Genomic DNA, 27,286 nt, shown 5'->3' with positions numbered 1-27,286 from the left:
TGGCACTCCGGTGCCAGCGGAAGCGAAGGGGAGAGAGCCCCCCTCCTTATTCTTCTTCCTTGACCTCCTCCCTAGATGGGAGAAGGGTTTCCCCTCTGGTCCTTGGTCTCCATGGCATGGGAGGGACGAGAGCCCCCCCGAGATTGGATCTGTCTCTTTGTCTCTCTCTCTGTTTCTGCGTTCTGTCAGGCTGCCCTTTCACCGTTTCATATATATATATATATATATATATATATATATATATGGAGATCTGTAACTCCGATTGGACTGAAATCTTTGCCGTGATTTTTTTTCTCAAAAAAATAGCTTTCTTGCGGTCGAAGAAGGGCATCAACCGCCTTACGAGGGGCCCACGAGGGTCAGGGGCGCGCCCAGGGGGTGGGGCGCGCCCCTGCCTCGTGCCTCCCTCGAGCATCGTCTCGCGTGGATTTTTCTTCCCATATTCTCCGAATATTCCAAAAATAATCTCCGTCTGTTTTTATCCCGTTTGGACTTTGTTTGATATGGATATTCTGCGAAACAAAAACATGCAACAAATAGGAACTGGCACTGGGCACTGGATCAATATGTTAGTCCCCAAAAATAGTATAAAAAGTGGCCAAAAGTATATGAAACTTGTAGAATATTGGCATGGAACAATCAAAAAATATAGATACGATGGAGACGTATCAGTCTTCATTCACTTTAATTCCAACACTCCCTTTTTGCGTGAAAGATTGTACCTGGCGTCACCAGGCTTCATCAAAACCCTTCATGCGTAAGGCCTGTTGAAGGAAAGGCCATTTGACATTATCATACGCTTTCTCGAAATCCACCTTGAAAACAATTCCATCTAGTTTTTTCGTGTGGATCTCGTGGAGCGTCTCATGAAGGACCACAACCCCTTCTAGGATGTTCCTGTCCGGCATGAAAGAAGTTTGGGTATATGCTGCACCACAGAATATGCAATCTGCATGAGCCTATTAGTCCCGACCTTGGTAAAATTTTTGAAACTAACATTAAGAAGACAAATGGGCCTGAATTGCTCAATTCTCACAGCCTCTGTTTTCTTAGGAAATAGGGTTATCGTTCCAAAATTCAGTTGAAAAAGTTGAAGGTGTCCAGTGAATAAATCATGGAACAACGGCAACAAATCCCCCTTAATAATATGCCAGCACTTCTTGTAGAACTCGGTCGGGAATCCATCCGGGCCGGGAGCCTCATTGTTTTTCATCTGCGATATGGCCTCAAACACCTCTTTCTCAGAAAAAGGAGCAGCCAGAATATCATTCTCAACAGCAGTAAGTTGAGGAACATCCTCAATCCTAGACTCATCCAGAGAAACACAGTTATCCTCTGGAGGCCCAAACAACTGCTTGTAATAGTCGGTAATGTATAATTTTAAGTTCTCCTGTCCTAAAATCATTCCTTCATCTTGTTCAAGCTGAAAGATCCTCTTCTTTCTGTGTTTGCCATTAGTGATCATGTGAAAGAATTGAGTGTGCGCGTCCCCTTGGACTAATCATCGGACCTTGGCCTGCAGCGCCCACTTTAATTCCTCTTCACGAAGAAGCTCTTTCAATCTCATCTCCACGTCAAGCTTGGCATGAAGCTCCGAGGCCGGCAGAACCGTGGTTTCTGCTTTTACATCCAGGGACTGAATAAGGGCAAGGAGCCCTTCCTTTTCGACCTTATAAATCCCACTAAGATGCTTAGCCCACCCACGTAGGAAACTTCTCAGGTGCCTGATCTTATTCTGCCAACGCTCAAGTGCAGTCCTACCTCCTACATCCTTAGCCCATTCTCTGGCTACGAGATCAAAGAAGCCATCTCGTTCAAACCAAGCAAGCTCGAACAAAAACGAGTTCTTGTTTCCCAAGTGGGTGGCCTCACCAGAATCTAGAAATAAAGGCGTGTGGTCAGAAATACCACGGGAAAGTGCCTGAACTATTACGAAGGGAAACTTCTGTTCCCACTCGACGCTAGCCAGTACTCGATCCAACTTTTCAAACGTCGGATTTGGCAACTGATACGTCTCCAACGTATCTATAATTTTTGATTGCTCCATGCTATATTATCTACTGTTTTGGACATTATTGGGCTTTATTATCCACTTTTAAATTATTTTTGGGACTAACCTACTAACCGGAGGCCCAACCCAGAATTGTTGTTTTTTTGCCTATTTCAGAGTTCCGCAGAAAAGGAATATCAAACGGAGTCCAAACGGAATAAAACCTTCGGGAACGTGATTTTCTCAACAAACGTGATCCAGGATACTTGGACCCTACATCAAGAAACAAAGGAGGAGGCCACGAGGTAGGGGCGCGCCTACCCCCCCCCCCCCACCCAGGCGCGCCCTCCACCCTCATGGGCCCCCTGTTGCTCCACCGACGTACTCCTTACTCCTATATATACCTGCGTACCCCCAAATGATCAGATACGGAGCCAAAAACCTAATTCCACCGCCGCAACTTTCTGTATCCACGAGATCCCATCTTGTGGCCTGTTCCGGAGCTCCACCGGAGAGGGCATCCATCATGGAGGGCTTCTACATCAACACCATAGCCTCTCCGATGAAGTGTGAGTAGTTTACCTCAGACCTCCGGGTCCATAGTTATTAGCTAGATGGCTTCTTCTCTCTTTTTGGATCTCAATACAAAGTTCTCCCCCTCTCTTGTGGAGATCTATTCGATGTAATCTTCTTTTTGCGGTGTGTTTGTTGAGACCGCTGAATTGTGGGTTTATGATCAAGATTATCTCTGAACAATATTTGAATCTTCTCTGAATTCTTTTATGTATGATTGGTTATCTTTGCAAGTCTCTTCGAATTATCAGTGTGGTTTGGCCTACTAGATTGATCTTTCTTGCAATGGGAGAAGTGCTTAGCTTTGGGTTCAATCTTGCGGTGTTCTTTCCCAGTGACAGTAGGGGCAGCAAGGCACGTATTGTATTGTTGCCATCGAGGATAATAAGATGAGGTTTTTATCATATTGCATGAATTTATCCCTCTACATCATGTCATCTTGCTTAAGGCGTTACTCTGTTTTCATGAACTTAATACTCTAGATGCATGCTGGATAGCGGTCGATGAGTGGAGTAATAGTAGTAGATGCAGGCAGGAGTCGGTCTACTTGTCTTGGACGTGATGCCTATATACATGATCATACCTAGATACTCTCATAACTAAGCTCAATTCTGTCAATTGCTCAACAATAATTCGTTCACCCACCGTAAAATACTTATGCTCTTGAGAGAAGCCACTAGTGAAACCTATGGCCCTCGGGCCTATCTTCATCATATCAATCTTCCAATACCTATTTATTTACTTTGATTTTATTTTACTTTGCATCTTTATCACAAAAATACCAAAAATATTATCTTATCATATCTATCAGATCTCACTCTCGTGAGTGACCGTGAAGGGATTGACACCCCCTTTTCACGTTGGTTGCGAGGAGTTATTTGTTTTGTGCAGGTACGAGGGACTCGCGCGTAGCCTCCTACTGGATTGATACCTTGGTTCTCAAAAACTGAGGGAAATACTTACGCTACTTTGCTGCATCATCCTTTCATGTTCAAGGAAATCCAACGCAGTGCTCAAGAGGTGGCAAGAAGATTTCTGGCGCCGTTGCCGGGGAGTCTACGCCAAAGTCAACATACCAAGTACCCATCACATACCCTTATCTGTCGCATTACATTATTTTCCATTTGCCTCTCGTTTTCCTCTCCCCCACTTCACCCTTGCCGTTTTATTCGCCCTCTCTCTCTATCCTCCCTCTCTTTCTCTATTTGCCTCTTTTGCTTGTTTGCTTGTGTTACCATGTGCCTTCCATTTGCTTGCATCTTTGCTTGCTAACAATCTATTCATATGGATCCACTTAAAGTGTTCTACTTGGATCATCTTTGATCCTTATGCGCTCATGCTGAAACCCCAACTAGCCTTGTGGATGGGAAATCTTTAGATGAGCATGCTCATTTTTTGCATCATCGTTTGTCTGAAAAAGGGAAGCTCTTATGGTATCACATAAATAGTTTGCTATGCTATGCTTGGAATCTTTGTGAAATTTGTGATTTTACTTGTTGCTCTAAGAACCCTAAAAAACACCTTCCCTACCTATGTGAGTTCAGCAATAATGAAATCTTATCTTCTTATGCAAAGGTTGTTTATAGTTACTGTGATATCGAACAAATTGAAGAATTTGTCGTTTTTAAGAGTGCTCATGAAGTTGCTTCTTTGATTGAAAAGTATGATTTTACTCTCAATAAATCTGAAAATTCCGTCATACTTAAATATTGCAATGAAAACTTTGCTCATAATGTCTATGTCCAAGAATTTATTGAAAGAATGACCGTTGCTTTGGAAGAAAATAATGATATGCATGAATCTATAGATAATGATGATTCCAATGATTTGGTTGAAATATCCCTTGATGAACGTGATGTTTGCTATTCTTGTGGCCATGATGCCAATATTTATGAAGATGAATTTGCTATAGTTCCTTATGTTAAACATGAGATCGTTGCTATTGCACCCATACTTGATAGTTCCTTCGATGAAAAGCATGATTGCAATGATGTTATTATAAATTCTCTTAATGTCAATTGTGTTAATGATATGCAAAACCCTAAGCTTGGGGATGCTAGTTTTGTTGCTATGACTACTATTTGTTGCAATGATCATGATTGGGGTGATTCTTCTTTTGATCTTGAAAATTTATTTAAGCCCCATGATGAATATGAGATTGATAATAGTGTTTGCAATATTATTGAAAGTGGGTTTGGAAGAGTGTCAACTTTAGATCCCACATATTTGGAGAATGTTCTATCTTGTGAAGTTTTTGATAAAAGTGGGCTTGGAGAGGTCATGACTTTAGTTAATGTTAACCCCACTATTTTGGAAGAGTGTCAACTTTGCATGCATATGGATCATGTTGAAAATATTTTATGTGATAGCTATTTTGTTGAATTTGCTTATGATCCTACATGTAATTATTATGAGAGAGGAAGATATGGTGGTAGAAATTTTCATGTTACTAAATTACCTCTCGTTATGTTGAGATTGCTATTGTTTCTTTCCGTTTCCTTGCATATGCTAGTTTTTGCTTGCCTTGATAATTTGTTTGCCTATAAGATGCCTATGCATAGGAAGTATGTTAGACTTAGATGTGTTTGTCACATGTTTTATGATGCTCTCTTTGTGCTTCAATTCTTGTCTTTCATGTGAGCATCATTAAAATTATCAATGCCTAGCTAGGGGCGTTAAACGATAGCGCTTGTTGGGAGGCAACCCAATTTTATTTTTATTCCTCACCTTTTGCTCCTGTTTAGTAATAAATAATTTATCTAGCCTCTGTTTTGGTTGTGTTTTTTGTGTTTAATTAGTTTTTGTGCCAAGTAGAACCGTTGGGAAGACTTGGGGAAAGTCTTGTTAATCTTGCTGTAAAAAACAGAAACTTTAGCCCTCACGAGAACTGCTGCCATTTTTATTTGGAAAGTGATATTTAGTTAATTATTTTTTCAGATGTTTAATAGATAAATTCCTCACGTCCAGAAATTTATTTTAGAATTTTTGGGGTTCCAGATCTTGCGCTAGCTACAGATTACTACAGACTGTTCTGTTTTTGACAGATTCTATTTTTTGTGTGTTGTTTGCTTATTTTGATGAATCTATGGCTAGTAAAATAGTTTATAAACCATAAATAAGTTGGAATAAAGTAGGTTAAAGACCAATATAAATAAAGAATGAGTTCATTACAGTACCTTGAAGTGTTCTTTTGTTTTCTTTCGCTAGCGGAGCTCACGAGAGTTTCTACTTTGAGTTTTGTGTTGTGAAGTTTTCAAGTTTTGGTAAAGATTTGATGGATTATGGAACAAGGAGTGGCAAGAGCCTAATATTGGGGATTCCCATGGCACCCCCAAGATAATCTAAGGAGACCTAAAATCCAAAGCTTGGGGATGCCCCTGAAGGCATCCCCTCCTTTCGTCTACTTCTATCGGTAACTTTACTTGGAGCTATATTTTTATTCACCACATGATATGTGTTTTGCTTGGAGCGTCTTTTATGATTTGAGTCTTTGCTTTTTAGTTTACCACAATCATCCTTGCTGTACACACCTTTTGAGAGAGCCATACATGGTTTGGAATTTGTTAGAATACTCTATGTGCTTCGCTTATATCTTTTGAGTTATATAGTTTTGCTCTCGGACTTCACTTATATATTTTAGAGCACGGTGGTGGATTTGTTTTATAGAAATTATTGATCTCTCATGCTTCACTTAGATTATTTTGAGAGTCTTAAATAGCATGGTAATTTGCTTAAATAATCCTAATGTGCTAGGTATTCAAGATTAGTAAAAACTTTCTTATGAGTGTTTTGAATACTAAGAAAAGTTTGATGCTTGATGATTGTTTTGAGATATGGAGGTAATAATATCAAAGTCGTGCTAGTTGAGTATTTGTGAATTTGAGAAATGCTTGTGTTGAAGTTTGCAAGTCCCGTAGCATGCACGTATGGTAGATGTTGTGTAACAAATTTGAAACATGAGGTGTTCTTTGATTGTCATCCTTATGAGTGGCGGTCGGGGACGAGCGATGGTCTTTTCCTACCAATCTATCCCCCTAGGAGCATGCGTGTAGTGCTTGATTTTTGATGACTTGTAGATTTTTGCAATAAGTATGTGAGTTCTTTATGACTAATGTGGAGTCCATGGATTATACGCACTCTCACCCTTCCATCATTGCTAGCCTCTTTGGTACCGTGCATTGCCCTTTCTCACATTGAGAGTTGGTGCAAACTTCGCCGGTGCATCCAAACCCCGTGATATGATACGCTCTTTCACACATAAACCTCCTTATATCTTCCTCAAAACATCCACCATACCTACCTATTATGGCATTTCCATAGCCATTCCGAGATATATTGCCATGCAACTTTCCACCATTCCGTTCATCATGACACATTCATCATTGTCATATTTCTTAGCATGATCATGTAGTTGACATAGTATTTGTGGCAAAGCCACCATTCATAATTATTTCATACATGTCACTCTTGGTTCATTCCATATCCCGGTACACCGCCGGAGGCATTCATATAGAGTCATACTTTGTTCTAGTATCGAGTTGTAATCATTTGAGTTGTAAATAAACAGAAATGTGATGATCATCATTTTCTAGAGCATTGTCCCAAGTGAGGAATATTAAAAAAAGAGAGAAAGGCCATAAAAAAGAGAAATGCCATAAGAAAGGCGCAATGAAAAAAATGAGAGAAAAAGAGAGAAGGGACAATGCTACTATCCTTTGCCACACTTGTGCTTGAAAGTAGCACCATAATCTTCATGATAGAGAGTCTCTTGTTTTGTCACTTTCATATACTAGTGGGAATTTTTCATTATAGAACTTGGCTTCTATATTCCAACAATGGGCCTCCTCAAGTGCCCTAGGTCTTCGTGAGCAAGCAAGTTGGATGCACACCCACTTAGTTTATTTTGTTGAGCTTTCATACATTTATAGCTCTAGTGCATCTGTTGCATGGCAATCCCTACTACTCACATTAACATCAATCGATGGGCATCTCCATAGACCATTGATTAGCCTTGTTGATGTGAGACTATCTCCTTTTTGTCTTCTCCACATAACCCCCATCATCATATTCTATTCCACCCATAGTGCTATGTCCATGGCTCGCTCTCATATATTGCGTGAAAGTTTATAGGTTTGAGATTTCTAAAGTATGAAACAATTGCTTTGCTTGTCATCGGGGTTGTGCATGATGAGAGCATTCTTGTGTGATGAAAATGGAGCATGACTAAACTATATGATTTTGTAGGGATGAACTTTCTTTGGCCATGCTATTTTGAGAAGACATAATTGCTTAGTTAGTATGCTTGAAGTATTATTATTTTTATGTCAATATGAACTTTTATCTTGAATCTTTCGGATCTGAATATTCATACCACAATTAAAAAGAATTACATTGAAATTATGCCAAGTAGCACTCCACATCAAAAATTATCTTTTTTATCATTTACCTACTCGAGGACGAGCAGGGATTAAGCTTGGGGATGCTTGATACGTCTCCAACGTATCTATAATTTTTGATTGCTCCATGCTATATTATCTACTGTTTTGGACATTATTGGGCTTTATTATCCACTTTTATATTATTTTTGGGACTAACCTATTAACCGGAGGCCAGCCCAGAATTGCTGATTTTTGCCTATTTCAGAGTTTCGCAGAAAAGGAATATCAAACGGAGTCCAAACAGAATGAAACCTTCGGGAACGTGATTTTCTCAACAAACGTGATCTAGGAGACTTGGACCCTACGTCAAGAAACAAAGGAGGATGCCACGAGGTAGGGGGGCGCGCCTACCCCCCCAGGCGCACCCTCCACCCTCGTGGGCCCCCTGTTGCTTCACCGACGTACTCCTTCCTCCTATATATACCTACGTACCCCCAAACGATCAGATACGGAGCCAAAAACCTAATTCCACCGCCGCAACTTTCTGTATCCATGAGATCCCATCTTGGGGCCTATTACGGAGCTCCGCCGGAGAGGGCATCAATCACAGAGGGCTTCTACATCAACACCATAGCCTCTCCGATGAAGTGTGAGTAGTTTACCTCAGACCTTCGGGTCCATAGTTATTAGCTAGATGGCTTCTTCTCTCTTTTTGGATCTCAATACAAAGTTCTCCCCCTCTCTTGTGGAGATCTATTCGATGTAATCTTCTTTTTGCGGTGTGTTTGTTGAGACCGATGAATTGTGGGTTTATGATCATGATTATCTATGAACAGTATTTGAATCTTCTTTGAATTCTTTTATGTATGATTGGTTAATTTTGCAAGTCTCTTTGAATTATCAGTTTGGTTTGGCCTGCTAGATTGATCTTTCTTGCAATGGGAAAAGTGCTTAGCTTTGGGTTCAATCTTGCGGTGTCCTTTCCCTGACAGTAGGGGCAGCAAGGCACGTATTGTATTGTTGCCATCGAGGATAACAAGATGGGGTTTTTTATCATATTGCATGAATTTATCCCTCTACATCATGTCATCTTGCTTAAGGCGTTACTCTGTTTTCCTAAACTTAATACTCTAGATGCATGCTGGATAGCGGTCGATGAGTGGAGTAATAGTAGTAGATGCAGGCAGGAGTCAGTCTACTTGTCTTGGACGTGATGCCTATATACATGATCATACCTAGATAGTCTCATAACTATGCTCAATTCTGTCAATTGCTCAATAGTAATTCGTTCACCCACCGTAAAATACTTATGCTCTTGAGAGAAGCCACTAGTGAAACCTATGGCCCCTGGGTCTATCTTCATCATATCAATCTTCCAATACCTATTTATTTACTTTGCTTTTATTTTACTTTGCATCTTTATCACAAAAATACAAAAATATTATCTTATGATATCTATCAGATCTCACTCTCGTGAGTGACCGTGAAAGGATTGACACCCCCTTTTCGTGTTGGTTGCGAGGAGTTATTTGTTTTGTGCTGGTATGGGGGACTCACGCGTAGCCTCCTACTGGATTGATACCTTGGTTCTCAAAAACTGAGGGAAATACTTACGCTACCTTGCTGCATCATCCTTTCCTCTTCAAGGAAATCCAACGTAGTGCTCAAGAGGTAGCAGCAACGCGTTAGCCCAGGTGAATTTTCTCCCCGAAAGATCTATCTCTCTCAGATCCAAGCTTTCAATGATGGTATTAAACATGAACGACCATCTCCCGTCAAAGTTATCATTGTTCTTCTCCTCACGCCTTCTGATGATGTTGAAACCACCCCCACCAGGATTGGAAGCTGCTCAGAGCCGCAAATCCTAACCAGATCAGCCAAGAATGCAGGTTTGAGTTCGGACAGTGCGGCACCATATACCGCCACCAGAGCCCAATTAAACCCATCGGCCTTCGACCGCACCCGAAACTTAACTGCAAAGTCTCCCATCACCACACTTCGGACTTCGAGCGAATCACATCTAACTCCGATTAAGATCCCACCCGATCTCCCTCTCGGCGGCAGACAATGCCAGTCAAAATCAATACCTTCCGATAAAGTATTTAGAAATTGTGGCGAAAATTTGTCTCTACCAATTTCCGACAATGCAATAAAATCCAACCAATGTTCGATAGACGCCTCTGCAAGAAACCTTCTTTTAGCCAAGTCTTTCAGACCTCTGCTATTCCAAAAGATTCATTTCATACTTCATCATGAATTTTTTTAGCCGTACGGATCCTAGCACACCTACGCCGGTCCTCACCACCAGGCTCAGAAGGTCTAACCACGACATTCTCAGATGTATCATCCTCCTCCTCAGACTCAGGTAGGGGAGGTATAAGATCGGCACAAAAATTATCAAGCACCCTAACCCCCAAAGCATCAAAGTCAGAATCATTCATGGGTTTAACCGCTGCTAAGTTACGAATCATCTCTAAACCCACTCTGCCTCTAGATCCAGGATATCATTAACGGAATTTGAAATTTCACTATCATTACTACCTAGTGAAACTCCTAATTGATTTGCATTATAAATAATCTCCTCATTAGAAAAATGCAAGATATGATAAGAGGTATTAACCGACATACCAGTAGTGACCTCAACGTCACGAAGCTTGGCCGCCCTCATGGCGCACCGCTGTTGTATGTCGTCAACCTCCGGCTGATCCTAGAGACGGCAGCTCAACCGTCGCCCCTCAGAGACTGGATCCGGAATCCCTCCAAACTCAATAACCTCCTCCCGAGTGACCCTGCTCGGGGTGGGGACTCCTGCCTCACCCCAAATACGCAGCCGGTCGGCCTCCATGGACTCACCAGCAGGATCGCCTGAAAGCGGTGGGGCGCTCGAAGGCGCCTCCAACGTCAGTTGCGCCCCACCGCACAGAGACGGCAACGCACCGGGGGAGGGGAGTGCGTAGGCCACCCGCCCGAACTCCCCACCCACCACAGGATGGGCGGCCACCCTAGGTGCCCCAAGTGGAAAGGGCTCCGAGGCCACCTTCCCCGAACCCCCTCCAGACGACGGAGCCGCCACCTGCAGCTCCGGCATCGCGAGAGGAGAAGAGAGTGTCGAGGTCACCTGCCCCGGACCCCCTCCCGAAGGTAAGACCGCCACCACTGAGACCTCGTCCACCGCGAGAAGAGAAGAGGGCGCCGGGGCCACCTGCCCCGAGCCCCCTTCAGAAGGCGGAACCGCCCCCTGCAGCTCCGGCACCGTGAAAGAAGAAGAGAGAGCCGAGTCCACTTGCCCTGGACCCCCTCCCGAAGGTAAGACCTCCACCACCGGAACCTCGTCTTGCGGAGAGTCAGCGTGCTGTGTATGAGAGGGAGTGGCCACCTACCTAGACTCCTCCTCCTCTCCCCTGACCGAGATCGGTGATGCCCCAAGGACGGGGCTCACAGCATCCTCAAAATCGAAAGCAGGTAACGCGTGCTCAAAAACCTCGTCAGACTCCACCCGATCACTCCGAAGTCTCGGAGGCGTAGAAGCAGGCTCGAAAGACCCAAATCTCAGAGAAGTCATAGGCACCGAGGAGGGTGGTACCATCCCATCCCCGGGCGTCTAAAAATCGGACCCCGGTCCATTGGACAACTCTTGTCCAGAATCATCGGCCGGTGCCTCCTTAGCTCCCGAACTGTCATCTCCCTCGTGCATATCAACATCAGTCCCGTTAGCCGCCTCGGCGAATAGACTCTCATCCTCAAACTCAATCGCGAGATTAAAAATCTGGCCTCGATATGTCCACTTGACCACATCAGGCACAAACTCAATATCCAGAACACTAACCAGCAGTCGGGCTACCCCGTGAGCTCTGGTAAAAGCCATGTCCACTCTCTGAGTTTTCCCTACCATAATGCCCAAGCTAGCCACGACCCTAGCATTCTGCATCGGCTTCGAGGGAGCCCCGGAAAAACGCAGCCATAATCTACATCGGTTTGACATAGGCACTTTGATGAGAGGGCTTGAAGCTGCCACAGTTGAGCCAAAGCCATCTCATTTTAAAGTTTGAGTTGTCCGTGTTTTCAGTAAGAGGCCTGCAATTGATTTTTTTGCAGTGAAACATAATATGCATGCAGTTTTATATTGGAAACAGAACTTACCACATCTAGAAAAGAATCCTTATTGTGTCACCAGTGAGCAACGATTAATCGAATCCTAATGGTTAGAAGCATGTTTCACTTCTTGCACTGAAAACTTTTGCTGTTACTTTCCTTTCATGAGTTTTTATTTGTTCCTATAATTGCTAATCGACTGCCCTGTTTTTATAATTTCCGAGTACTTTTCTATTATGACATTCTTACGTTCATCTTTGTACAACTTGATAGTTTTGGCTTTCTTTGTTTCTCTTGCCAGGCTAGGGGGTTTATATCGTTATTAATCTGTGAATGGCAGTGAAGATGCTCTTGTGGGTCACATAACACATGTTAAGCCTATCTCCCGGTGCAACCCAACAATGCTACTTAATAATATCCTTGGTTAAGTTAGTTAAACACCTCTTGTGAGAATTTCCTTTTTATTTCTAAAATACAGACCTACTGGTACATATGAGCATTCTGCTCCCAGCTATATATACGCGCCCCTCAACACTCTCGGGCTTCTTCTGTTTAAAAGTTTATGAAGTCATTCGAGCTGGCATTTTGCCCGCCGTAGAAGCGTCCAAAAGAAAAGAAAACACTCGACGCCGGCAAGTCAGGGAGATACATGGCCGACGACGCCGAGAACCCGAACCAGGACGGCGAGACGGCCTCCGCGAGCGAAGGAAAGAGGGGCTTGGGCCTGTGGGGCGTACTGTGGGTCAGCTGGACGGTCCTCGCCGTCGGCGGCCTGGTGGTCCTCGTCTGCCGCCGCTCCATTCACGCGCCCAAGGAGGTCCGGGTCCTGGCCGGCGCCGGCCTCGTGGTGGCCTTCGTGGGATTCATCGGCGGGGTCGCCTGGTACGGCGAGCCGGTGTCGGAGCGAGGTCGACGGTCGATCGCCCGGCGAGGATAGATTATTGTTAGTTATCGTTTCTTGTGTGCGTCCTTTGTGTATGTTGTCACGTACGTACGTACGTAACGTGTCTTCAAAATAGAGTCTGCGTCGTCGGAATCGGTCGTTGCGCCGATGCCATTGTTGATACTATCTTAATTCTTTCGTGAGACGCGACAACGAGTTCAATGGAGGGTCTGTTACATTGTCGAAAGAAACAGAGGGAGAGCTCCAACCCTAGATTGTTGGTTCATGTGTATGCGTGTGACATCGTACGCTAGAAAATGAGTTGGCTCAGTAGGCACATCGTACACTTGTAGTTATGCTGATAAGGCAGAACTAGCGACAAATTGTAGTGATCATATCCCTAGCTATATAATTTAACATGGCATTTTTTACCATGCTGCCACTACCCCGTGGTTAACCGTTACTAGCATTTTTTTGGAAAAAAAATCAATCTATTTATCAAATCAAACATGATAGCAGTTCAAAGAACATGAGAAGTAACAATTCCTAAAAAAACACGAGAAGTAACAAAAATTACATCCATGTTCGTAGACCACCTAGCGACGACTACAAACACTGGAGCGAGCCGAAGGCACGCCGCCGTCATCACCCCTGCTTCACCGGAGCCGAGCAAACTTTGTTATAGTAGGCAGTCGGGAAGTCGTCGTGCTAAAGCCCCATAGGACCGGTGCATCAGAACATCAACCACGCTATCACTAAAGAGAAGCGTATATCAAATATATCCAACATGTTGACACATAAACACACACAAATGAAGACCAGACCCACATAGATCCAACAAAGACAATCACCAATTGAATTCCGTGAGATTCGGCGGAGACACAACACCGCACGCCCTCTGACGACATGAAATGCACCATCGAGACGTGAAAAACCTTATTTCATGTTAAGGAGCTGCCATTGCCTCGCTTTCTTAAGCAGGACACAAACCCTAAACAGACATAAAAACACCTAAAAATAAAGGTTGAGCCCTCCCTCTGAAAAGGGTTGGGATCCATCGCTCCTTCATGACCCTAAGACCATAGGAGACAAGGCAGATCGACGACGACGGCAGCATGCGAGAAAACTCTAAACACCTAGGAGCCTTTTTTTCGGGGAAAAAATGAAAATGCTTCCAACACTTTGTTTTTTATAAAAAGGGTGAAGACCCCAGGTCAGTCGATGCACACACCTTTAATTGATTACAAGTTACAAGCACTTAAGCGCAAACGGTTAGGAGGTAGCCAACTACGGTGTGCATATGATGAATCCCAACTCTAGCCGATCCCGTAAAAATAGAGATGTATCCAGCCGAGTAAAGCTTAGTGAAGTATTTATACTCCACTATTTTTTGGCCGGACCTAACTGATCTCCTAAATTTAGTGGAATAATTTTTTTGTCAAAATCATTTTATATTTGGCACCGAAACCAATTCCATTACTTCTTTATTTGACTGAAAGGCATTTTGATACACCATAGTATATAATTCACCAATTCTTCACTAGGAGAACCGAACGAAAGAAAACAAGAATCACAACTAAGCACTTTAATAGAAATCCAGCTTCCATAACAGCTCTCATTAGTTGGATCGATTAGTATTTTATCTATGTCTTCATCTTAATCATTGTTGATTCTCTCAATTGGCTTCTCGAGCTTGAACATTTCTTTCTTCTTAAGTTTCACACAATTCGACATTGCATCGCCTCTAGTCTCATCTTTTTTGCAAAAACATTGTTGATTCTCTCAATTGGCTTCTCGAACTTGAATATTCGATGTTGCGGCGTGGTTGAAACTTGGTGCATCACCTGCCGCAGGCAGTCATCGCACTTGATGACCGGCAACGGGGAGCCGACGAGCTGTTGGGCCAGTGACGAGCTACTAACCGACGGTCGGACCTGTCTTTATTGCTGGTCCACCGATGAGTGAGATCAGAGCGGCTAGAGGAGGAGGCCATACCTACATGCGGCGCAGAGTCATTGCTAGGGCTGTGCGGTTTGATACCTGGCCAATCCATGACAAAGGTGACGGCGGCTGGATGCGTCAAATCCGGTGGCGGCAGCGACAGACGTAGATCTGCCAATGTTTACTGCGCCGGCGACGGTGAGAGAGGCTCAAATTCGGGTGGGCGAGGACAGCGGCAGGATGTATGGAGCGTAGGCAGTGGCGGGTGGTGGCCGGCAGAGATGGGAAGGGTGGTGCCGGCATAGATGCGCCGCAGGGGTGGGGTGGGTGAGGCTACAGAGGCGAGCATATTTTTGCTCGAGCATTGGGCGGCCTATTAAATATAGGAGTCCACTAGTAGGCGGAGTAAAAAGTTTATTCCTCTTTTGAGTTTACTACTTTGGCTAGGTGCAACTTAGAGTTGTAAAACCGAAATTTTACTCTATAGCCGTTTAGGGGATCGGCTAGAGATGCTTTTATATCCCTCCCCGCACGAGCTATGCACTGCCTTATTGGGGGCATGGCGTTCTACTTTCTATCCTTCTGTTTTTTAGTATTTTTCCTTTTTTTGTTAAGCTTTCCTGTTTACCCTTTATTTTCTTTTTTGCTTCTTTATAAATGTTTGTGATTTGAAAAAAAGATTCGCATTTCAAAATCCATGTTGTTTTATTGTCGTGATGTAACATCTCCTGCAGCTCCTTCACCAAAGTACTGCTTGTGATCTTCTTCCATCCAGAATCAACAACTGTTTTAACTCCGCGTAGGTCTTCCACATCGACCGCTGCGCGCTTCGCACCGAAAGCCGTCCGCACCCTCTTTCTCCTCCGGTGCCGCAACGAAACCGCCATCCTTGCCACACAACTTCAGCTGCCAACCGTCGACGCCGTCATCCTCCCGACGCAGCTGCAGCTCCCCTTCCCATCGACCACCACACCTCCACCTCAGCCACCCGAATCACCGGGAAACAGCAGGAGGGCGGGCGCAGGGAGGCTATGGCGTCGCGGGTCGACGATGAGGGCTCAAGGGAGGAGGGCGAGGCGGCGGCGAGTGGGGAACTGGCCGGGGATTTGGCATGGGAAATAACGAGGGAAGAGAAGGTTGCGTGCTTAATGGGTTTTATTATACTGCGTTTTTTTTTTGAGAAACACCACGACTACGTTCCTGCTCTTCGTGTCGAGTCTTTTGACGAAGCCCATTAAAAAAGGCTAGGCCATATGGGTTCCGGCCCGGAGTATAAAGCCGACGTGTCCCCAATCCGATGCAGCGATTCCTTCCATTTGCGTTAGCAAAATCCCAACGGCGACGGCGGCTAGGTTTGATGGTTTCGTCGGAAGCAGAGATGGACACCGAGATGGAGGGGGACCCCAGGAAAAAGCCCAGGGTAACGGCGGCAGAGGCAGAACCTGCGGCGGCGGAGGACCCTGCAGTGGCGGCGGCGGAGTACGCGGCGTGGTTGGAAAGAATGGCGGAGACGAGACGAGCACATGAGGCGAAGGCGACTGAATTCCGGAAGAACCTGCTGGCGAATCCATTGACGCCCGAGCAGTTGCGGGAACGCGAGGAAGCCGCGTGGGAAAAGTACAACAACGAGTCGTGGGAGAGGGCTCGCGATAACTGGATCTGGCCTCCCTTCGAAGCCATCAGTAAGCAGCTTGTCCTCCTCCGAAACTATTTCTCTTGCGTTCAGTAAGCATCGTCATCAGCAGCAGCTCAAGCTTGTTTTCTTCTTGCTAGGATTGGATCTATGCAGCGCAAATCTCCTAAACTATTTGGTTTGATATACTATTAATTTTTGGTTGTCTCCTTTTGTCTTTTAATTTATACAGAATCCGGAGCAATGTGCCCCTGAGAAAAATGCAATTTGACTGATATGTTGTTTTTGTCTCCTCCCATCCACCATCACTCTTGCAACTAACTAGATTGTATATATTGCAGCGGAGATCCCTTGCATGCGCTTTACGAACGAAAATATTAAGGACCCTAATTATCCACGCCCTGTCCGCACCATGGAAACTCTGCAGATTGTTTCAGTCCAAGTGAAAGAAATAACCGGTGGGTTACAGTGGCCGTTGGATGTCTATGGGTTTGTCGCAGTGCGTGATGTGATGGATCGCAAACGCAATATAGTTTTCAACCGACAAAGGGAGGACTGCCAAAGTATCAATGAACAGGTTCCTGAAAACTGTATTTTGTCCCACCCTTTAGGATTGGAATGGAATAGCAGCAAGGAAATCATTCCTTTCCTTGTGCATCACCGTATAACTACCATGCCATTCACAAACCTGACCACAAGTCAAATTTTCTACTATGTAGAAAGCATGATTTTTGAAAGAAATATATCTCAAAGCTATGCATGCATGAATAACTATGCCAGTTCCTGACAGAAAGTTGCACATGGTGCGTAGGATTTGTTTTTCGCTAAACATTGTATGTAATGTCACGGTTTGCTTGGTTTGAGTATAAAAATATCATATTTTATTAATAGTATTACTATTACGAGGTCATCATTTATATGATGATTATTATTGCTTCCATTTGTCAGAGAAGCATCATGCTAATATTTCTTCCATAATTTTGTAATACAACTCACAGAAATTTATGGCCTGCACTTCTGCATTCACCTGACAAGCTCTGTCCTTTTCCATTTATGCCATGCAATGTTTACCTATTGTTAATTTGTAGTTTAATTTTTCAATTGGTTCCGGCAAGCTGAAGGGATATAGATATTTAACATGTTCACTTCCCATCTCAAATTTCCTCTCGCAAATTCTGCTAATCATTAAGTTACATTTTTCATGTTTTGCATCAACAAGTTTTTTGATTCAAGTCACCGTCTTGAAGTTTCACTTGATATATAAATTTTGTTTTGATAGATGCACCCTAACTTGTATTAACGTAGGATAAACTGAATATATTCCAGTACGTTAATGCTATTGATGAATGAAACTTCTTTTTCTTATTGTTTACTTATAATTAAATACTGATGCATTCAGGATTCATGCCTAAAACTGACCGGTCCTACCCGTGGTGTTGTCATGACGGTTGATCCTTCGTATTTGGAGGCTAGGCTCAAAGTGAGAGGTGCTACTGAATCTGAGGACAAAGATTTGAGCAAATTTATTAAGACGTACAGGTTAGGCTGCTACCTTCCTATCAAGCACACTGGCAAGCTTTGCACACTGGAGCTGCAGCATTACACTGTATCGTCCTCTGTGGAGGCAACAATTCAGGTTCGAGTCGCTGAAGGGCAGTTTCCTCGTGGTTTTCGTGGTGTGCTTACTGCTAGCACCGACTCTGAAAGTGGTGTGATGATCTCATTGCTGGATTTTAACGAGGGTGAGTTGCCAGTTGATGCTGGTGGCTCTGTGAAGCTATCACGCCAAGTTGTTTGTGTTAAAAAAGGAGGGAAGCTGAAAGTTTCTGTCTGGCAGCATGGTGTTGGTGAGGAAGAAGACCAAGAGATAACTGCTGCATCGTTTGCTGCTATGGAAGCTGAAACAAGCACTAATTACATGCCGATGAAGATATGCAAGTGTTGGATGGAAGTCACGGTCGCCTGGTCCCTTTTCAGCTATTGGTGAGAAAGAAGGCCAAGCGAGGGAGGGAGGGAGCTACAAATCGTTGGAAGTATATCTTGTAATGTCATGCTAACCATAGTTTTGGATCCCAAGCAGACCTTTTTTCTCGAGGGTCACCGGAATTTGCGGTTACCACGGTAACCGCGAAATTCCGAAAAAAATTCGGACGAAATTTAAAAATAAAATTTGAATTCAAATATTTTTGACGTCGATATAGATACATATTTTACTCTATACAGTTCCAGTAACAATGCGCTGGCGTAGTGGCTAGCGGACCGCAACTTCCGCCTCCTCCTACGGCGTGAGTTCGACCCCTTGATGTTGCTGCATTTTTGAACTTTTGCTTCGTAAAAAAGAATACAAATACGTGAGGGAAGACTCGAACCCGTGACTAGCTGGTCAAGAAAGGATGCCTTTGCCACTAGGCCACTGCCTGTCCTGTTGTAAAGGGAAGAGATGGTGCCTATTTAAATAGACAGTGAGTGTTTGAATTCAAAATTTTCAAAATGTTCGAGATATTTTGCTCGGTATGACTGTTTCTCGAGGGAGAACGGTAAACGCGGTAACCGCGCGAGATCGCGAATTTTCACTCGGTACCCAAAACGTTGATGCTAACGACTTCACCCCTTATCCAATGATTTGAAGTCGTATTTTCACTATCGGTGCTTGCATGGACAATGCTGGATTTGTTGTACTTATCTTTTCTGTTTGAACAGATTTTGTGCCATAACTTAATTTTTTTTGTATGTGCTTGCGTGTTGCCTTTGTCCATTCATCCTAAAATTAGGAATAACCATATTCTCAAATTATCACAATGACAGGTGCAATCATCATTCGAAAATTTTCAACTTTTCTTTCCTTTAGAGAATATGATGCGTGACAGGATTACTTATTGATTGACCCAATTTCTACTGTAGAACCACACAAGCAAAGGTACTTAGATTAACAGTAGAAGGTTTTGTAGGAGTATTTCACATTACAGTTCCACTATGGTTTTTACATCCCATTTAGTTGACCATGCTCTTCTGTTCTATTTGCATGTACATATCATTTCCATTGCAGATGTATAGTTTGTCATTCCATGTTTAGAGATTTGCAAACCAGTTACTCCCTCCGTCCCAAAATTCTTGTCTTAAATTCGTCTAGATACGGATGTATCTAATACTAAAAAGTGACTTGATACATTCGTATTTAGACAAATCTAAGATAAAAATTTTGGGACGGAGGGAGTACTTGACATACTTCTGAGCTTCCATGTTTAGACATTTGCTTTTCTACTGACAGCTTGCTATATATAAATTTAATTCAAAGACTGGTGGTACTACGTTTCTTTCTGCACCAACACCTTTCCCTCTTTGCTGTAAACAGAACACCTTTCTCTCTTGATAGCTTTATGGTTATTTTTCATATTATGTTGCACTGTTAGCATCTTGAGATGTGTACCGGTATGTTTTGGTTAACTTCTGCACAGGGGGTTTGCTCTGCCTCTTGATATCTGTGTGATTTTCCGACCATTATTTCTCTTCTTGATATCCATTTTATAGATCAATGCACCGCTAGCGTCTTGAGATGCTACAGTATGTGCACAGCACAGTAGATTAGGGCTAGAATCTCTCCATTACGACGGGTTATCTCCTATCAGCCTTACTGCCTAATACTACTCTGTTTGTTTCCCCCTTTGACCAATGCTTCCAACTTTCCAAGATCTAGAACAATCTGATTAAGGTATGGTTCTTCTTTCCAGTGTTTCATTTCTTGCTGCATGCATTTTTCATGTCCCCCAATCTATATTAATTATCGCTCAAACGGATGTATCTAGCACTGAAATACGTCTAGATACATTCACCTTAGTGAATTAATACAGATCCAAGGAAGAACTCCATCCAACACTTGCATATCTTCATCAGGATGTCCCTTTTCAGCTATTGGAGTCGCCGCTATGGGCTCCCCTCCCCACCCCTGCCAGGCTTCGCAGTCGAAATCTTGAATTCCAGCAGAGGGTGGACGGCGGCGGCGTCAGCTGCGTCGTGCCCTCCTTGGAGGCGCCGCCTGGGGAAGCTTATATTAGTGCTTTGGATGCGTGCAACGGCTTGAAGGTGGGCGCCTGGTGTCGTCTTTGTGGCGTCACTTCTGGGGAGGTTTCAGATTCAACATCATGTGCTCTGCAGTGGCGTTTAGCGGTGTCCTGGTGGGTCGGCGCCCTCGAGCATGGGCGGCAGGGGATGGGGCTCCCCTTCCCGGTGACAACAACGTCGTAGGTGACAAGGTTCCTCTTCAGCTGGATCATCTGTTCCTCGGTCCTTACCTCCGTCCTATGGCTCGACGGCTCCCTTTCAGTGAATCTCCCAGCGGCTTACCCTCTGATATCGTTCTCCTTCGGTATCTATGGTGTTGTTGATCTGTGTGTGCTTCGGCTTGTGGTCATGCTTCGTGGCTACCCCAGAATCGAGACCAACCATTGCTCTAGCTCTCGGGTCAGCGTCTCTACATTCAATGGGGCGGCGCCTTCGAGCTCAGGCGAGTCACATCAATGTGAACTCGTTGTAAGGAGTTATATGATACAATCATCATATGTCCTCAAAGCGATTTTTGATTCCAATTAAGGGTTTTTATTATACACATAATGGTGGCACAAAAAATTGGAATATGCCCGAAAAGGATATTGTGGCGAAATCTATGACAAAAACGCTAAGTATATTGTTGCTTAAGAAGCAACGATGCAGGGTGTTGGGTCAAATAGTTCATTTATGAACTTTGTATGGTTTCAAGAAGTCATGTGCAAATAGAACACTATTCTGAATAGTAGCTTTTAGCTTACACTACTAGGGAAAAGCCTAGCAGTAGCTGGTTTTTGGCCTATCAGTAGCGTGGGTAAGCGCCCTACTGATAAGGCGCTACAGCTAATGCTTAGCATTAGCGCCTACTGGCACTCGCTACTGCTATATCTACTTAGTAGTAGCGCTTTCCAAGTCAATCGCTACTGCTAATTATTAGTAGCGCTTTCGAAAACAACCGCTACTACTATTATTCACTGTTCCATTTCTTTTGAATTTTAGGTCGTATTCATATACCTGTATACAAGTTTTCATATAGTAGCAATTTAGAGATTGTTTTTACATCGTAATGAGTTATTAAATCACTAGGTGAAAGAACCTTGGATTAGTTTCAAGTGCATGGATCCAAAGTAACCAATGGTCACTTTGGATCCATCCATTTGAAACTAATCGGCGGTTCTTTCACCCAATGACATAATAACTTCTCATCATCATCATAATATCATTAACAACTTATCATCATAATATATCATTGTCATATAACTCCTCATAATCATCATTTTCGTCCATGATGGGACATCATATAACAACTTCGTCACTAGTTATAATAACAACTCGTCCTCATCATCATCATAGTACTCATAGTCACTACTCCTACTCAGCATCACCATCAAGTCTAAGACATTGTAGTCATATATAATCAACACTAACTAATTGTTCTTAATACTTAGGACCTACTCCTCTCTCCTAGCTAAAATACCATAAAACAGATAAACCGGTCCTTCACCATAATGAAGAATGGACATAAACCTATCTCCAACTTGTGGCTTGCGCACATTCATTTTGTCTCCAATTATTTGTGTGTGCGCATTCATCACTTTGCTCCATTCTTTGATTTTGAGCCTTCCATCGTTTGAAGAAATCGAGTATGCGGTATGGTAAGCCTCCGAAGGAGTTGGTCGTAAGCTAACCATATGCATATCACCTTCGGTAAATAGCATGTCAGGAACAACCTGCTTCGGGAGCCTCTGTTCAAAAACGAAATAGTAACATATATAGTTAGCAATGGTTTACTTAAGAATAATGTATGCAATGAAGTTACCATCATTAACAAAAGCTTACCAAGTTTTTAGCAATGAAGTTATCATCAAGCAATTTATGGACTAGTGGCACGTATCTAGTATAATTTTGGCTGATAGAGTGACTGGTTTTGAAGGCCTCAACATCTTTTATGAATGAGACAAGATAACCTTTCTCCTCACAATTAAGCTTGGAGTCATAGCTGTAGTATGTGTTGTCTACTACCTTCCGAGTATTTCTTGAAGATAAGAAATAAGCTGAAAATTATAAATAAATAAGTTTAGTATGGACGAACACCAAATATTTTTAAATTAACAACATAAATTACTGAACTTAACAAATTAGTTTGACAAACTCACATCTAGGCAAAACTGGAGGCATATCCACATCCACCCAGATGTCGATATTATCATCATCATCATAATCTTCGGGACGAATATCAAATCTTATTCGCATTCCCTCCTCAAATCCATATGCCTTGCAGAGAGCTTCCCAATTAGAGCAACCAAAATGGGAGCGATCGACCGCATTGTAGAACTTAACCAGAAACTCGTAACCATGTTTAGTTCTTAAGTGAGCCCTCCTCGTCTCCACATTCTCAAAGTCATCTAAACCAAAACCAAGCTTCTCCAATACATATGGTCTAGCATGGCACAGGATGTACTAATCGAATTGAAAAAATCCATAAATTACATGTTGAACAAAAGAAGCACAAGTGATGATATTAATTATGATGAAATGCTTGTCGTTGCATACTGTCCATGTTGGGGATCGTAGCAGAAATTTAAAATTTTCTATGCATCACCAAGATCAATCTATGGAGTAATCTAGCAACGAGGGGAAGGAGAGTGCATCTACATACCCTTGTAGATCGCTAAGCAGAAGCGTTGCAAGAACGCGGATGAAGGAGTCGTACTCGTAGCGATTCGGATCGCGGTTGATTCCGATCTAAGCGCCGAACAACGGCGCCTCCGCGTTCAACACACGTGCAGCCCGGTGACGTCTCCTATGCCTTGATCCAGCAAGGGGAGAAGGAGAGGTTGGGGAAGACTCCATCCAGCAGCAGCACGACGGCGTGGTAGTGGTGGAGGAGCGCGGGACTCCAGCAGGGCTTCACCAAGCACTACGAGAGACGAGGAGGGAGAGGGGTAGGGCTGCGCCAGCAGGGGAGGAACTTCGTGTGTTGGGCTGCCCCTTTGCCTCCACTATATATAGGGGGGAGGGAGGGCTGCGCCCCCACCTAGGGTTCCCACCCCAAGGGGTGCGGCGGCCCTAGATCCCATCTAGGGTGGCGGCCACAAGGGGGAGAGGGGGAGGCGCACCTGGGGTGGGCCTTAGGGCCCATCTACCCTAGGGTTTGCCCCCTTCCCCTCTAGGAGGCGCCTTGGGCCTTGGTGGGAGGCGCCCCAGCCCACCTAGGGGTTGGTCCCTTCCCACTATTGGCCCATGTAGGCCTCCGGGGCCCGTGGCCCCTCGGTGGACCCCCGGACCCCTCTGGTGGTCCCGGTACACTACCGGTGATGCCCGGAACACTTCCGGTGGCCAAAACCATACTTCCGATATATCAATCTTTACCTCCGGACCATTCCGGAACTCCTCGTGCGTCCGGGATCTCATCCGGGACTCCGAACAACATTCGGTAACCGCGTACATACTTTCCCTATAACCCTAGCGTCATCGAACCTTAAGTGTGTCGACCCTACGGGCTCGGGAGTCATGCAGACATGGCCGAGACAACTCTCTGGTCAATAACCAACAGCGGGATCTGGATACCCATGTTGGCTCCCACATGCTCCACGATGATCTCATCGGATGAACCACGATGTCAAGGATTCAATCAATCCCGTATACAATTCCCTTTGTCTATCGGTACGATACTTGCCCGAGATTCGATCGTCGGTATCCCGATACCTTGTTCAATCTCGTTACCGGCAAGTCTCTTTACTTATTCCGTAACACATCATCCCATGATCAACTCCTTGGTCACATTGTGCACATTATGATAATGTCCTACCGAGTGGGCCCAGAGATACCTCTCCGTTACACAAAGTGACAAATCCCAGTCTTGATTCGTGCCAACCCAACAGACACTTTCGGAGATACCTGTAGTGAACCTTTATAGACACCCAGTTACGTTGTGACGTTTGGCACACCCAAAGCACTCCTATGGTATCCGGGACTTGCACAATCTCATGGTCTAAGGAAATGATACTTGACATTAGAAAAGCTTTAGCATACGAACTACACGATCTTGTGCTAGGCTTAGGATTGGGTCTTGTCCATCACATCATTCTCCTAATGACGTGATCCCGTTATCAACGACATCCAATGCCCATGGTCAGGAAACCGTAACCATCTATTGATCAACGAGCTAGTCAACTAGAGGCTTACTAGGGACATGGTGTTGTCTATATATCCACACATGCATCTGAGTTTCCTATCAATACAATTCTAGCATGGATAATAAACGATTATCATGAACAATGAAATATAATAATAATAACTAATTTATTATTGCCTCTAGGGCATATTTCTAACAGTCTCCCACTTGCACTAGAGTCAATAATCTAGTTCACATCGCCATGTGATTAACACTCACAGGTCACATCGCCATGTGACCAACATCCAAAGAGTTTACTAGACTGAATAATCTAGTTCACATCACTATGTGATTAACACTCAATGAGTTCTAGGTTTGATCATGTTATGCTTGTGAGAGAGGTTGTAGTCAACGGGTCTTGCCATATTCAGATCTCTATGTATTTCGCAAAACTTTATATCGTAGATGCTGCTACCACGTTCCATTGGAGCTATTCCAAATTATTGCTCCATTATACATATCCGGTATCTCTACTCAGAGCTATCTGGATAGGTGTTAAGCTTGCATCGACGTAACTCTTTACGTCGAACTCTTTATCATCTCCATAACCGAGAAACATTTCCTTATTCCTCTAAGGATGATTTCGACCGCTATCTGGTGATCCTCTCCTAGATCACCTTTGTACCCTCTTTCCAGACATGTGGCAAGGCACACATCAGGTGCGGTACTTCAGCATGGCATACCGTATAGAGCCTATGACAAAAGCATAGGGGACGACCTTCGTCCTTCCTCTTTCTTCTGCCGTGGTCAAGCTTTGAGTCTTACTCAACTTCACACCTTACAACTCAGGTAAGAACCCCTTCTTTGACTGATCTATTTTGAACTCCTTCAAAAACATGTCAAGGTGTGCGTTCTTTGAAAGTATCATCAGGCGTTTTGATCTATCTCTATAGATCTTGATGCCCAATATGTAAGCAGCTTTATCCAGGTCTTCCTTTGAAAATCACTCTTCAAACAACCGTTTATGCTTTCCAGAAATTCTACATTATTTCGGATCAACAATATGTCATCCACATATACTTATCAGAAATGTTGTAGTGCTCCCACTCACTTTTTTGTAAATACAAGTTTCTAGCAAACATTGTATAAACCTAAAAGCTTTGATCACTCCATCAAAGCATATATTCCGACTCCGAGATGCTTGCTCTAGTCCATAGAAGGATTGCTGGAGCCAGCATACCTTTTAGAATCCTTAGGATCGACAAAACCTTTTATTGTATCACATACAACTTTTTCTTACGAAAACTGGTAAGAAAACTTGTTTTGACATCCATCTGTCAGATTTCATAATCGAAAAATGCAGCTAATGCTAACATGATTCCGACAGACTTAAGCATCGCTACGGGTGAGAAATTCTCATCGTAGTCAACTCCTTGAACTTGTGAAAAGACTCTTTCCCACAAGTCGAGCTTCATAGACGGTAACATTACCGCCCACGTCCGTCTTCTTCTTAAAGATCCATTTATTCTCAATAGCTTGCCGATCATCGAGCAAGTCCACCAAAGTCCATACTTTGTTCTAATACATGGATCCTATATCATCTTTCATGGCTTCTAACCATTTGTCGGAATACGGGCCCACCATCGCTTCTCCATAGCTCGTAGGTTCATTGTTGTCTAACAACATGATATCTAAGACAGGATTACCGTACCACTCAGGAGTAGTACATATCCTTGTCGACCTACGAGGTTCGATAGCAAATTGATCTGAAGCTTCATGATCACTATCATTAACTTCCTATTCAACAGACGTAGGTGCCACAGAAAACATCTTTCTGTGTTGCATCACTCTCTCGTTGAAGTAAAGGTTCGACAACCTCATCAAGTTCTATCTTCCTCCCACTCAATTCTTTCGAGAGAAACTCCTTCTCGAGAAAGGACCCGTTCTTAGCGACAAACAATTTGCCCTCAGATCTGAGATAGAAGGTATACCCAACTGTCACCTTTGGGTATCCTATGAAGATGTGTTTGTCCGCTTTGGGTTCGAGCTTCTTCGGCTGAAGCCTTAAGCATCGCAGCCCAAACATTAAGAAACGACAACTTTGGTTTCTTGCCAAACCATATTCTTACGACATCGTCTCAACGGACTTAGATGGTGTCCTATCTAAAGTGAATGCAGCTGTCTCTAACGCATAACCTCAAAATGAAAACGGTAGATCGGTAAGAGACATCATAGATTGCACCATATCTCATAAGGTTCGATTACGACATCTGGACACACCATTACAACTGTGGTGTTTCAGGTGGCTTCAACTGTGAAACAATTCCACAATGTCTTAAGTGATTGCCAAACTCATAACTCAGAAATTCTCATCGATCAGATTGTAGGAATTTGATCTTCTTGTTATGATGGTTCTTAACTTCACTCTGAAACCGCTTGAACTTTTCAAATGTTTCAGACTTGTGCATCATTAAGTAAATATACCTATATCTACTCAAATCGTCAGTGAAGATGAGAAAATAGCAATATCCACCGCACGCTTCAATTCTCATTGGATCACACGCATCAGCATGTATGATTTCCAACAAGTCACTTGCCCATTTCATTGTACCTGAAAACGGGGTCTTAGTCATCCTGC

The 27,286-nt window shown here is 43.6% G+C and overlaps 1 protein-coding gene across 1 annotated transcript; it reads left to right on the top strand.

Annotated features, from left to right (window-relative positions):
- The first annotated feature begins 16,214 nt into the window (after positions 1–16,214).
- Positions 16,215–18,588, top strand: LOC125547306 (uncharacterized). The gene is made up of 3 exons (XM_048711238.2): positions 16,215–16,539; positions 16,832–17,067; positions 17,890–18,588. The coding sequence occupies exons 1-3, from the start codon at positions 16,215–16,217 to the stop codon at positions 18,475–18,477; spliced, it is 1,149 nt and encodes a 382-aa protein (XP_048567195.2). The 3' UTR covers positions 18,478–18,588.
- The last annotated feature ends 8,698 nt before the right edge of the window (positions 18,589–27,286 follow it).

The sequence above is a fragment of the Triticum urartu genome, chromosome 3A, assembly GCF_056163025.1.
Source record: "Triticum urartu cultivar PI428250 chromosome 3A, HENAU_Tu73, whole genome shotgun sequence".
NCBI classification, from domain to species: domain Eukaryota; kingdom Viridiplantae; phylum Streptophyta; class Magnoliopsida; order Poales; family Poaceae; genus Triticum; species Triticum urartu.
This window is presented reverse-complemented; position numbering and strand designations above follow the sequence as displayed.

What these genes read in the sequence shown, in the direction of transcription:
- LOC125547306 (XM_048711238.2), top strand. Translation starts at nt 16,215, where the DNA reads ATGGTTTCGTCGGAAGCAGAGATGGACACCGAGATGGAGGGGGACCCC. An exon ending in GCCTCCCTTCGAAGCCATCA is followed by an intron (nt 16,540 to 16,831) that starts GTAAGCAGCTTG and finishes TATATATTGCAG; the next exon opens with CGGAGATCCCTTGCATGCGC. An exon ending in GCCAAAGTATCAATGAACAG is followed by an intron (nt 17,068 to 17,889) that starts GTTCCTGAAAAC and finishes TGATGCATTCAG; the next exon opens with GATTCATGCCTAAAACTGAC.